The sequence below is a fragment of the Grammomys surdaster genome, unplaced genomic scaffold (genome assembly GCF_004785775.1).
Source record: "Grammomys surdaster isolate TR1022 unplaced genomic scaffold, NIH_TR_1.0 189, whole genome shotgun sequence".
NCBI classification, from domain to species: Eukaryota; Metazoa; Chordata; class Mammalia; order Rodentia; family Muridae; genus Grammomys; species Grammomys surdaster.
The window spans coordinates 2,424,357-2,438,066 of NW_021604634.1; the positions used below are offsets into that span (position 1 = coordinate 2,424,357).

Below are 13,710 nucleotides of genomic sequence, written 5' to 3' on the forward strand. Positions count from 1 at the left end.
TCTCTCTGGGTTCATCCCAGGGTGGGAAGCGATGACAGAGAAATGGAAGGGGGTTCAGAGCACAGAGTAGGCTTCCAGGCGCGTCCACCCCTCACAGGCTGAGGATCCTCTCACACACTCAGTGGTATAGGCAGGTGCTGTTCCTCATCCTGCCTCTCCTCCACCAGAAGGTCTTGTCGTGGCCGCAGGGTGTGCTTTTACCCTCTGCCGTTTACTTGCATCAGCCATGACTGCATTTGTTTGCTGTAATTAGCAAAAGGCCACAGTGACTAGAGAGCGTTTATATTTAAGTTTTTCATGTGGGAGGTCAAGTTCGATGCTTTTGAGGTAGATTATTTGGCGTGTTTCAAAAGGAAATACGGCATAGGGCTGGAAGGCTCTCAGGAGAGGGCGCTGCCTTTGACAAGGCCTTCCACACATGAGATTTTCTGCTTCCATGCTGGAATCTACATTGTCTCACCACTCTGAGGAGGGACAGCCCAGACCCCGCCCTCCCGGAAGTCAACACCCCAACGTTTACAAGACAGCTCCAGGGCATGCATGCAGCACCTAGGGTCAAACCACATGGACGGAACCAAGTGTTTAAAGTCCTGCTCTTCTTAGTGCTTAAAAGCCTCACTTCACGACTAGCTCAGAAAAACCCATGTGCGAGCTTCCTGGGTCGTCATGTGACCTGTGTGCAGAAGTAGAAAGCTCTAGAAGGTTTTTCATAATACCTTTATAACTTGGATCTACTGGTAACCACATTGTGGTTTGATTTTTATCACCACATGCAAACCAAGAGATATCTGGGGCACAGGCACCTTCCTCTGAGTGCATTTCTGCAAAGAACTCCACTCTCAGATGGCTGGTGAGTAAGGAGCCGGCCTTAATTGTTCTTAGTGATCACCAGCTTCATGCTGTGTGCAGGATACTCTCCACCCACCGTCTATCCTTTGCAAAGCTCTAGTGATTGACTGTGCCCTGGATAGTGTGGACATGGTGCCAGCAGGGTGTGTTACACCAGCCCTCCCAGCAAGCTAAAGAACTCCCCACGACTCACCCTGAGGCCACAAGACCACAGGGATGGCTTTGAAGGATGCGCTACCGATACAGAAAGGAAAAATCCATTTCACAACCTAGGTGTGGTTCTTTGAGGCAAAGGGGCAGAGTGCAGCTTCAATGACAAAATTCAGGGAGTTTCTCTGGCTCCCTGTCTTAAACTTGTTGCATTGTTACATTCTCTCTGTATCTTTCTGATCTTTCCTGAGCAGCTTTTATTGTCATCTTTCCAAAGATTTGGTAGTTCAGAAACAGTGAGGAGCCAGTAGCTGTGTATATCTTACAATGGTGCCTACTTTGACTGTACTGGGTTTGCCCATGTGACCTGCCTGTCTAGTAAGAGGGAAGAACCCTGGGAGATTCTGCATTTTGGAGGTCCATATATATTCACGGAGACATCTACACTCCTGATATACTATTGGGTTTTTTAAAGCAGAGATAGGCCTTATCTCAAAGACAGGACTTGACTTAAAGCCAAATAAGGGACCACCCAGAAACATAGAGTGCTATTCTATAGGAAGATAACCAACACAGTTATGTATAACACAAAACTAAGAGTTTGCCTTCCAAAAGAGATCAAAAGTTTCTGTCACCTTATTCTATTTCTAAAATGTGGGTACTTTTTAATTAAATAAATATCCTTCTGTAACTTATTTTGTTAATTACTATTCTGAGTTACATAAGGTCATTGTCACACAAGTATATAAAATACTTTGAGCCCCCTGTCCTCTGGTGTGTCACCAACCCTCTTCTGTTCATCTGTTTCACTTTCTAGAGCGTCTTGCTTCTGCCTCATGTCATCCGTATGATCCTGTGTATCTACATAAAATTAAAGACTCACAAAAGAGAGGATGTGTGTGGTGGTTGTTTTTCTGAGGCTGACTCGAGTCACTTAGTGATGAGTTGTCTTAGGCTCTTCGTACTCATGAAACTCACTGAGCATTAAACTGTCGTTGGCAGCACCAGGCTGAACAGATACATCCCCCTCTCTTCTGCCCCCTTGAAGGGTCCATCCTTCCCACTTACTGGGACAGCTCGGGTAGCGGTAGCAACCAGGAATAAACAGCAAGGTATCTGTGCTCCTAAAATAGAAGCCAGTTTGTCCAGTTGCATAACACACCTCAATAAGCAGTTTCAGTGCCACACTGAGTAATGTTTATCCTGCTGTGACTTCCCAAAGCCGGTGCTTAAACAAAATCCCCGGCACATTTCTTTGCATTCATTATTTAAAGTTCTCTGCACCATTAATCACATCCGAGAGAGATCCCCCGATTGCTGTGCTTTAGAGCTGAGATGTTAGAGGACTAAGCTGAGGAGGTGTTTCCACAGGAAAGTGGCTTCAGAGCTGCGTGAGACCAGACTGCTTTGCACAGTACACCAAAGCTCTCACTTTAGGCAAACCTGCAAACAGTTTTATGGGTGTGGGACATCTTTCCTCTAATCTCTTTTTGTTTTTCAGTGCTAGGGGGTGGAGCCTGGTGCCTCTTATGCTAGACAAGTGCTCATCAGTGAGCTGTACTCCAGCTCTATAGGGTGTGTGTGTGTGTGTGCGCGCGCGCACGAGCGAGCATGTGTGTACATGCCTGTGCATGTGTATGTGCATATGTGTGTGCACATGTGTATTCGTGTGTGCATTCATGTGTGTGTGTGTGCATGTGTGTGTGTGTTTAACATATTTGCTAAGATGTAGTTCTAAAATGTTCAGTGTGGTTTCGGCACATCCACAGCTGTGTGATGGTGATCACACCATGGAGTTTTATAACAGTGACTCGGATAAACCACACCTGCACCCAACTGTCTCCCTGTCCCCCTGCCCCATTCCTCAGAAGCCAGTGGTCCTCTGTCTCTGTATTTACCCATTATAGTAGGTCACATGGATGGGATCATCTGGGTGGCCTTTGGTGTGGGGGCTTCTTTCCTAAAACACAACATTTTGAAAGTTTGTCTGTGCTGCCTTATGTATCTTACTGCATTTCTTTTCCCTCCCCTCCTTCCTTCCCCTCTCCTCTCCTCCTCCTTTCCACTCCTCCTCTCTGCTCCTCCTCTCTTCCTCCCTCCTCCTCTCCCCTCCCTTCCTTTCCCCTCCCATCCCCCTCTACCTTTCCCTCCCCCTCTCCCTCCCTCTCTCCCTCCTCTTCTCCTTTCCCTTCCTCCTCCTCTCCCCTCCCCTCCTCCTTCCTCCCTCCTCCTCTCCCCACCTCCCCCTCCCTTTCTCTTCTCTCTCCTTATCCTCTTTCTCTCCCTCCCTCCCTTCTTCCTTCCCTCCCCCCTCTCCCTCCTGACTAAAGTTCCATTGTTCAGCTATCTTGTGTTTTAATTACATGCTCATAGTACACACAAACACACACGATATGCCCATATACATGATGAGTATATGAGATGCTTCCTCTGTGAAGTTATTATGACTAATACTTCCATGGATATTTACATGCAGGTGCTTAAATAGACTTGTGTTTCATTACTCTCAAGAATACACCTAGTACTACAGAATATAATTCATTGTTCACCTGTGTTTATCTTTCTGAGAAATTGCCAGAACTTTCCCAGCAGGTATACCATCTGACATAACTCAGAACTGGTCTGAGGGTCCCATATTACATCCTACAGCTGGCGCTGATTGTACCGTTTGACATGTGCACCATTTATAGCTAAGGATCCCATCATACGTGCCCACGGCTGGTTCTGAGGGTCCCATCTGGGATGCTCACCAGCTGGGTCTGGGGGTGCAGTGTCAGCACACACTCGCAGCCTTCCTGGTGTTTGAGACAGGGTCTCACTGTGGCTTTGCTGTGCATGCTGGGGAGGTAAGAATACTGAGCATCTTCTTATAGTCTACTGGCCACTATATACCTTCTCTGAAAAACACCCTCTGCCCTCTGTCTTTTAAGTTAGACTTCGTGTTTGTTGTTGTCCTGTGAGAGTTTGTTACACTATAAATACCCGGTGCACATCAGATAAAAGATTTCCAAGTAGTTTTCCCAGTATATGCATTTTCTTTTACTTTCTTGTGTAATATGGAATGGTATGGTGTGAATGTGTGTGTGTGTGTGTGTGTGTGTGTGTGTGTGAATGTATGTATGCATGTGTGTTTATTTGTATGAATGTGTATAAGTATATGCGTGTGTGTTTGTGTGTATATGCATGTGTGTGAGTGTTTCTCTCTCTCTCTCTCTCTCTCTCTCTCTCTCTCTCTCTCTCTCTGTGTGTGTGTGTGTGTGTGTGTGTGTGTGTGTGTTTGAGGGTACCATGTGCCATGACATACAAGTGGAAGTCAGAGGGAAATTTTTCAGGATGCAGGCCTCCCCTTCCATCCTGAAATCCAGAAATCAAATCCTGTTGTCAGAGCCTACTCACTAGCCACTACCTAGCCAGTACCTCGTTATTCACCCTAACTCCAAGTAGAGCCAGACTAAGAACAGAATCTGCTCTAGAGAAAATAAAGTCTGGTCTGGTGGCACAGGCTTGGAATGTTGGCATTTTGTGGATCTTCGAGGAGCAAGAGTTCCAGGTTATCCTCAGCTATATATGGTATTTGAAGACAGCCTGGAATACATGGGACCCTGTCAAGAAAGAAGGAAGTGGGGGTGAACAATAATACATTCAAACTTTTTTGTAGTTTTTGACTAGCACACACAGGACCTTTTCTTGTGCTGATTCTTCAGCACTTTAATGATTCCAGCCACATTGTCACCAGCTTTAAATTTTAAAATATACCGGAGTCTTTCCATCACATAATACCCCACCAAGTATGCTGTGGGAGGTGCTGCACCCAGTCTGTGTCAGATGGGGCTCAAGGAGCTGCTTCCTTCTGGAATCTTGAGCAGCTGAGGCCCAGAGGTGCCTTCGAGAAAGGCAGAGGGGAAGAAAGGCCACACTCCACTGGGCCTCTGTGTCGGAAGTGAGCGAGGGCTCAGCTTTCAGGTCTCCGATCCCAGACACTGATAGTGACACTAAAGTGTGTTCACCCCAGTGGATAAGAATGTGGCCTTAGCCTGCCTGCCCTGCTGTGTCATCATTACTGATACCTCCAGTCCTAGACCTTGTCATAGATTTACCCATAGCAGCTCAGCTGCCCTTCAACCTGAGAGCCCCAGGGTAGCAGCTCTTTGATGACATCTCTTCTCAGCTGAGCACTAGGTCATTGTCATTTGTCTGTGATGTCTTGCCTGGTCACTTTGGACACCTCTCGGCTGATTCCCCCACTGAAGCCTGGACTGAGAGTCAGGAATGGCAGGTTTTTTCCAGGGCTGCATAGTATGTGCCCTCCTCAGGCATTGGGTTCCAAATCTGTAGCTCTGCAGGTTTCAGCGATGGCCCTGGGCCTCTGACTCACCTGTAGACTCACAGAGTTGCCTTTCTGGGAAGATCATGGCAGGGTGCCCTGGCACAGCCCAGGTTCCACAGCCCTGTGGCTGAGCACATGTCAGAGTCCCTAGCTCTCAGCCACAGGGAAGACCATGAGCCAAGAGGTCTGAGAAGAGGTGTGTGCTTGAGGGCTACAGCCCACCCCAGCTCCAGTCGAGGTAGCAAGTGACCACTGGAGTAGAGATAACAGGATCTGACAAGCAGAACATTCTAGACAGAAGGAGAGGGAAAGAGGAATGAGTGCTACGCCCTCTTTACCCAGGGCTAGCAGATGGTCCCTGCTTAGAAATACTTGCCAGAGGACAGCATCCACATCCCCCTTATCCCAGATGTAGAGAGGAGGGGTACAAGGCTCATAAGTTCTGGCAAATAGTCTTCTTATACTTTAATGTTTATTCTCCTCCCTGTCCCCCTGAAAAAAAAAATTTTTAAGACACTCATGTCTGTTTGTACATTGTTTACAGAGGATGTCATGCAGCCCTGAACTCGCTGCATATTTAATCATTAAAGTTTTGACCCTTTTGCCTTTACCTCCTCAGTCCGAGATTACACATATGTACCACCACGCACTGTCTGTGTGGGGCTGTGGATCAAACACAGGGCTTCATGCATGGGAGACAATCACTCTACCAACTGAGCTGCATTTCCAGCCCTCCAACTGTTTCTCTCTGACATGGCTTTGCCAAGTCACATATCCAAGCTAAGCTTGTCTGCCGGCTGCAGGTGTGTGGTCCTCTGTTCAGACACCAGGGTCTCTGAGTGAACACCCCTGACTTGAATGCTAGCTGTTGCTTTGGGTCTTAGGTATTAGACATAGATGCTTCAGGGTAGCCAAGGTCTTGGGCATCCTAGATGACAGGCGAGGGCTTAACTTCTGTCTATAACCTGTTCCTTATTGACCCATTGGGTTTTAAGGGATTCAAAACTCTCAAACTCCATTCTTACGTGTGCTTTCTGAGATTTCTGTGGCCATGGTTCAGAGTTTAACACACAACTGGTTCTGTCGTGTGCTCTGTGACGCGTCTTGACACCTCTGTTCTCCTAAGTGGTCTTGTAACATCTCCCTCTTCCAGAGCCTCTTCTGCTACCTTCCAGAACTTTATACAATCCCTATTAACATATCTTCTGACCATTCGAATCTCGGGTGCTTGTCACCACCAGGCCATTAATCCTCCAGAAATGCCAGGTAAACAACCAGCTGCTTGTGAGTGAGTAGAGCTAGAGTCGCTGTTGGTGACTGGATTGTGAATGTATGTGCACAGGCATGTGTGCCTACATGCACACCTGCATAGTATGCTAATGTCTATGTCCACTAGAAGAAGGACTGAATGGCAAGTGACACTCCTGGGATGGCGTGTCACCCAGGTACCTGGACTGATTACTTGGGAGCACATCACTAGGTACCTGGTTGTCCCGCGCAACCTCCCGCCAGCAGGAAAGACGCGGCACACTCAGGATCCTTCTGCAGTATAAGCTTTAATGCATCTTGAGAGGGAGAGCATAAGCTTCACAAACGAGGAGGGACCCCAAGGGCCTAAAACCCTTCCCTTATATAGAGAGCTAAGCTCGCCTGGGACGTGGCAGTCTCTGATGGGCTCCTGTTGCCTCAGGCCACATGACGTGTTCCAACTGTCAGATTAATAAAGGCGGGAAAACCTTCCAGCGCATGCGCACAGACTTGTTAATGGCAATGATGTGATAAGGATAGCTTCCCACACCTGGTCCCGAGTCACACCAGGATTCCTCCACTGTATTCAGCCTAAATCTGTCTTGGTAGCTCCAGTCTGGGGTCTCAAGAAGGCCCACCATGTGCAGCAGGTCTGAGGAGGACAAAGAAGACGGAGTGGGATGAAGCTTGAAGCACCTAGGCCTCTTTTTTCCAGGCCTCATGCAAGGCTCTCTCAGCCCGTGAGAAGCTGTTCCCTGGCATTTGAGGGTCAAAGGCTGTTGGAGTTTCTCTTTTACGTTTTTCTCAGAGAAGATGAGATGGATTACTGGCTCCTGATAAGTTAGAATCCTAGAAATTCCTTAGCACTGAAGTCACCTCTTTCTTTCCTCCGCCATCTTTGGCTGTGTGTGCGCCAACATTTGTCTGAGGTTGGCTTCAGCAACAGTCACATAAATCAGAGACCTACACAGCCAGGCTTTGATGTTATTGAAGTGTTAAGGAGCTTCTCCCATATTCCGAAAGATCAGAGTGGGTGTCTCCCTGCCTTTCCTGGCTCTAGGTGGCCCCTATGTCTTTCCTGTGTCCTGGCTTTTGTCTGTGTCACCACCATGTTTCTTCATGACTAAGTGTGCTTTTCCTGTGACAAGGACTCCATTCACTAGCCCAGGCCCACACTAATCTCCCTTAACTGTATTACCTCTGTGAGGGCCCTATTACCATATAAGGTCAGAGCCCCAGACAACAGAAGTTCAACACAGATGTATTTTAAGGGACAGGGAACCCATAGAGGGAAGTGAAGATTAGCAGCTATCAGAGTTGGGGAGGATTTGGGAAAGGAAACAGATAGCAGAGACCCTAGGAATAAAGTTTGTTGAAAAATAAAAGAGGAAAGACACATAACGGATATGATTATTAGTAGGAAGCTTAGTGCATCTACTAGCTTCAGCCTCAACCATCACATGTGAACTTTGGTATCTAGAATGCAGGTTAACCACACAGACAACACCATATTGGCAATAGTTGCTTTGCAGTCTTACTGGTACCCTCCGTGTAATTGATGCTGTAAGCACCCAGAACCCATTTGCTAAGGGATTCCTGGCTGTGGCTCTCATCCACAGCCAGTCAGATGCTGCAGCTGGGCCCTCCATAAATGAGCCACCTGTATGCCATGGGATGTTAGCATCCTGCCACACGGCCCATGGACCACCACCCACCCCCGAGTACATGCACACTCCTACCACAACCGAGTGCGGTGGCGCACTCTGAGTCTGAATCCCACACAGTTGTCAAGACCATCTTCTCTGCAGGTGTCAGACTCGGCTTCCACTACCAAGAGATCTGTGTGGGTGGGGTGGGGTGGGGTGAGGTGGGGTGGGGGAGTTCCAGTGACAGGAAACATCAGGTACTCTACCAGCCATCACTCAGACACAGCCCAACCCGGGATGACCAAGGACACTGGAGCCCTTCTCTGCCTCTGTAGCCCTGCTCGATTCTCTAGGCAGCAGCCCCATGCATTCTGAAGCGAGGACGCACAGATGACTGGGTTGTGTGGCCTTTTGGAGGTGGGAGCTGTTCTTGGACCTGCTTTCTGGCCCCACGGACACGGAACACAGCTAGAGCAAGAGAAGAGAAAGGCAACAACATCCCATACGCATACACCAAGAGAAAAACACACGGAGCCAGGCTGAGTGAGTGCATCACAGGTACCAGGAGCTGGTATATCTGAAAGACATCCACCTCTATTCCGTCTCCTTTAATAGAGAATTTGTTTCTTCTTCATAGAAAAGGGCATCGAGGTGCAGAGAGGTTAATAAGTCCATGCCCAGGATAACATGTTCCCTATATTTGTGAATTAACTATACACTAAGATGTCTAAGTCTAATGACTTATACACCTAGGCTCGGACCACAGGGCTTATTCTCTCAATTGTTGCCTGCCCCTCCACCTCCCAGCCATCCCATGCAAAGAAAGAAAAATGAAACTGTGTATATGACCTGGGCTGAAGGCTCTTAGGAAAAGAGGGGCTGACGAGTGGTGCAAACTGGTGTGGAGGTGCAAGTGCTGTGCTTTGGGGGGCAGATGACAACCACACAGGGGCCGGTGGTGCTGGGTCTGGGTCATCATTGTGATCGGGGGAAAATCATCCCAGGAATTCACTTTCTGAGGACTGCAGGGAGTCAGGAGTGGGGTCAGGATTCAGTGCCACAGCAGCACCAGGCTGGGTCTGAACTTGATATGGTTTGTGTATATGATTCATTGATGCATTAAAATTAACCAGTGAGATGATTACACGCATCTAAGCAAACAGAACACTAGCTGCGCCCTGCATTTGTGAATTAACCATACACTAAACATTTAAACCCAAACACAAAAGCTCAGAAGCCGTGCACGGTGGTGTACTTCTGTGATCCCACACTTGAGGGACGGAGGTGGGAGGGGCCACAAGCTTAAGACTTGCCTGGCAAGTTCCAGTCCAGTCAGAGCTGTAGAGTGAAACTTTGTCTCAAAATAATTAAAAAAAAAAAAAAGCAAGTAATGATGGCACCTGCTTGTAATCTCTGTGCTAGAGAGTTGGGACAGTGGATACCTCGGGCTTGCTGCCCAGCGGACCAGCTTAATTAGCAAGCTTCCAGCCAGTAAGAGATCCTGTCTCAGAGAGCGGGGTAGATGCTTCCTAAAGAAGGATGCCCAAAGGTATTCTCTGAACCTCACATGCATACATGTACACCCTTGGATACACACACAAAATAAAATAAAGCTTTTAACCATGCTTTATTTTCAGCAGAAGCCCAAAGAGCAGGCAAGAACATTCCCTTCCTCCCATCACAGAGTCCCCCAGGAATACCAGGCACCTAGTAGGGGGCAGCCCAACTCTCCCACAGTGGGCTATCCCTTCTCTCACAGGAACACTATGTTGAGGTTTGGTCTTTTAATACTTATTATAATACTAAATACCGGCTAAACCCCAAGTCTGGTTGCTCCAGGAATAAGGAGATCCTCACAGACAGCAAGTGATGCTATGCAAACTTGCTTCTTAATTTAAAACTATTGGTTGAATAAACATGCCGACAGCCTGTGGCAGGGCAGAACAGAGATAGACAGGGTGTCGGTTCCCAGGCTTGGAGTCTGAGGCAGGACCATAGGAGGAGAAGAGAGAGAAGGAGGAGAAAGGAGAAAATGCCATGGGGTAGATGAGTCTTGAAAACGTGGCCATGAGGGCTGAACAGTTGGAATAAGAGCAGCCCGGTGGAACGTGGCAAGTCGTATCTCAGGGTTATTGACGGGGAAGTAGGCACCAAGAGCTTAGAGGGCAGATATGTGCCCAGCTCTAGGGCCTTAAAGGCTTATCATAAATACAAAGGCTTTGTGTCTTTTATCTGGGAACTGAATGACGTAAGGTGGGGTAGAAACCCCTCGATTGAGATTAACTATTACCTCAATAAGGCGTTGCTGAGTGTTAGCATTGGTACTGTCCCCAGAGTCCTGATTGGCTTCTGAATAGCCTCAGTTAGAATTCAAAGAAATGCGATCTCATGTCAAATCTGCTTCTGTAAGCCATTTGAAATCTAAGAGTAACAGGCAACCTGTCTGCAGGCGGGAATTGCCTGGCTACTGTATTCTGCCCAAGTTGACACTGACACCTTGTCAGTGTGAAACCATCCGTGTGGAGCCAGAGCACATATGAGTACTTAGGCAGAGCAAAGGAGTCCCCAGAGCCGAGCCTTCAAATCCAGTGATGACGTCACCTATAGGCAACAGGGACCCACCCATCTGTTGCCATGGCAATCACCATATATTCCCAGTGTCCACCTGCCCTCACCTGCGCACAACAGTGCATGTGGTTACATCATGGCCTAAATAAAAGGCAGAGCCCTCTGACCTGCTCTGTCTTTCCTCCTTCTTTTTCACCCCCTTTGTCCCTTTCCCCCACCTCCAATAAACCTCTCTCCAGTGGAACTGTGCTGGCTCGTGTGATCTGTCTGGAAGAACTAAGATTCTAACAACTTGAAAACAATGTATGCAAATGTGTCTGAATGTGTCTAACTGTGTTGTGTGTTATTTTTTTCAGGATGGTGAGATTCACCGAGGAGAGGCTGAGAAAAAGAGAAGCGTGGGCAAGCTTTCGCAGACAGCCTCAGAAGACAGTGATGTGTTTGGTATGTAGCAGCTGAGAAGGGAAAGCCCCCTGTCACCCTTGGACTGTGAGCCCATGAATTCTCACTGGGGAAGTTGTATTTCAGGGGCCTGAGTCCCTCCATGTCATTGTGGGGTTTTGTTATTGTTGCTTCTGGTTTTGTTTTGTTTGGTCTTTGTGTGTGTGTGTGTGTGTGTGTGTGTGTGTGTGTGTTTCCCTATGTGAACACAAGCTTGCACATGGCATGGTGCCTGTGCAGAAGTCAGAGGACATCCTGAGTGTGAGTCTTCACCTCCTGCCTTGTATAAAACAAGATACCGTGTTCACTATTGCGTAAGCCAGGCTAACTCAGCTCTGAGCTTCCAGAGAACAGTCTTCACCTCCACCTCCTTCTCTTGGCTCTGGAATTACAGATGTGCACTGCTGCTCTCCGTTTTACATAGATTCTATGGAGCCAAACTCATGACCTCACGTGTGCATGACAAGTCATTCTACCCTCTGGGTTATCCCCCTACCTCTGTCTTCATTTGTAGACACACCTGGTCAGTGGTGTGGCAAACACTGCCCTCCTGCATACCCTCCCCAACGTGACCTAGGGCTCTTCCCTTTTGTGTTCATTTTTCCTCTCTGTAGCCCTAAGGCTCCTCGCAGTCTCCCTCTCTGCAGTCTGTGGGAACATCAGCAAGCCCCACAGTGTTGAAAGCATCCTGATGGAGAAGCAAGCTTGCCAAAGCCTGTGTACTCGGGCTGGCTGGAGACAGTGACTCAGCTGTTGTTGGAAATAACTGTGGTCTATAAAATGTTCCCTTCTGTTGTCCCACAGGCACATGCTACCCTGCACACGGGTTTTGTTTCTTCCTATTTCTCAGAGGGGACAAACACCCAAATCTGATTTTTTAAGGAATGTGGTTATCTAGAACCCTAGGGGCACAGCTATCTCTTGTCTCCCACTTAGGGAGCCGTGAGAAGGGAATTGTGGTGGAGAGCCAGCCTGTGTGGTAAGAACCCACTGTCCTAAGACAACACAGCAGCCAGGCCCTGCCACTGCAGGGACTATGGCCCAGGTAGTGTAGCTGGGGTTTCAATCACTCAAATCCAGTGCCCTTAGCCACATTCCCTACCCCCCACTTGACTATGCAAAGATCTTTCTTCATATCTTCCCCTACTAGGCAGCGCTATCTATCTTGCTGTTTGTTCTTAGTAACATGGGTCTTCAGAATGTCTTTCTTCTGTGCTTTGTCCTTCTTGAGCAAGTATCTGTGGCTGAAAAGCCTCTGAGATCAAAGTGACCCCAATGACTGAAAACCATGGGTCAGGACTGGAAGTATGGTGGGTGGGCAAGCCAGTGGGGGAAGGGCTCTCTGGTTTCTTTGGCAGTGTCCATTTGCACAGGAATTTTCTGGAGACATTCCTGTCTTTAGGAAGCGGGGTGTTCATTTTTTTAGTGATGGAGGGAAGAGCAGAAGACAACAGTGCGACTGCCTGACAGCAAGGTGCACAATTTAAAATATTCAGGGCAAGGCAGGAGGCACAGAACATAATGTCTGCCTGTACTGTGTTTAGAATGGTCCAGAGTCTGCTGGGATTCTTCACTTGTGTTTTCTAAGTATGTACATAGAAGTAACACATATCTGTATACACAGAGGGATATCAGGGGTACCAAAGAAAAGGTATAATGTGTATGCCCAGGTTTGCATTTTCTTTAAGCAAGTGTCATCTTGAGTATCATGGTTTTTTTTGTCATGCTAGGGGTTGCGTTCAGGAGTTGGAAGCTTTACCACTGAGCTGTGGCCCTAGTTCCAATTAACCGCTTTTTAGTTTACTTGTAATGATAGCAGCCCTCATGTAACATTGTGTATGTGTGTGTGTGTGTGTGTGTGTGTGTGTGTATGTAATGCACAAACTATGTCTTACAAGAGGCCTTTGTGAACCTCCTCCTTGAATTGTATAAACACTCTGATTCCTGAAGCTGTCTCCCCTGAAGCTGCCTTCACCCTGACTAGAAGGTAGAGCAATGCAGAAGCTGCAGGTCTCTCCACCACACAGTGGCTGGTGGCTGTACCTGACCTATACAGATATACTCACCCTGTGGCATGTAGACACCTCAGAGCTTTTGCAGTGTATGTAGATGCAGTAGGATCCGAGTCACCCTCACGCATGTACAGCTCATGCTGGCGCTGGCTGAGTCAGAGCCCAGGGGTGTGTGAGGAACCTGCTGCCTGCAGATGGCCTAGGTTCACTCAACCCTGACTCAGGGAGGCTGGGCCCCAGTACTCCTCAGTAATCCTCAGTGATGCAGACCAGAGATACGGTGAGCTACCAAAGTCCTGCCTTTGAACTTGTCAACCTTGCCTCCTGGACCTCTCTGGGATATACATGGGTTCCAGGCTAAAGATGAAAAATGACAAATGAAGAAAGACAAGTGACTCTGGGTAACACTGGCTGGCCTTTCTGTTTGGTTTGGTTTGGTTTGGTTTGGTTTGGTTTGGTTTGGTTTGGT

General features: G+C 47.9%; 1 protein-coding gene across 2 annotated transcripts in view; it reads left to right on the plus strand.

Moving 5' to 3' along the window:
- Window positions 1-13,710, plus strand: part of Mbp (myelin basic protein) — a 111,900-nt gene that overhangs the window by 35,299 nt on the left and 62,891 nt on the right. For both annotated transcript variants that reach the window (XM_028768942.1, XM_028768941.1), the window contains exon 3: window positions 11,145-11,232. In XM_028768942.1, the coding sequence (XP_028624775.1) occupies window positions 11,145-11,232 (88 nt within the window). The remainder of the gene's footprint in view (window positions 1-11,144; window positions 11,233-13,710) is intronic.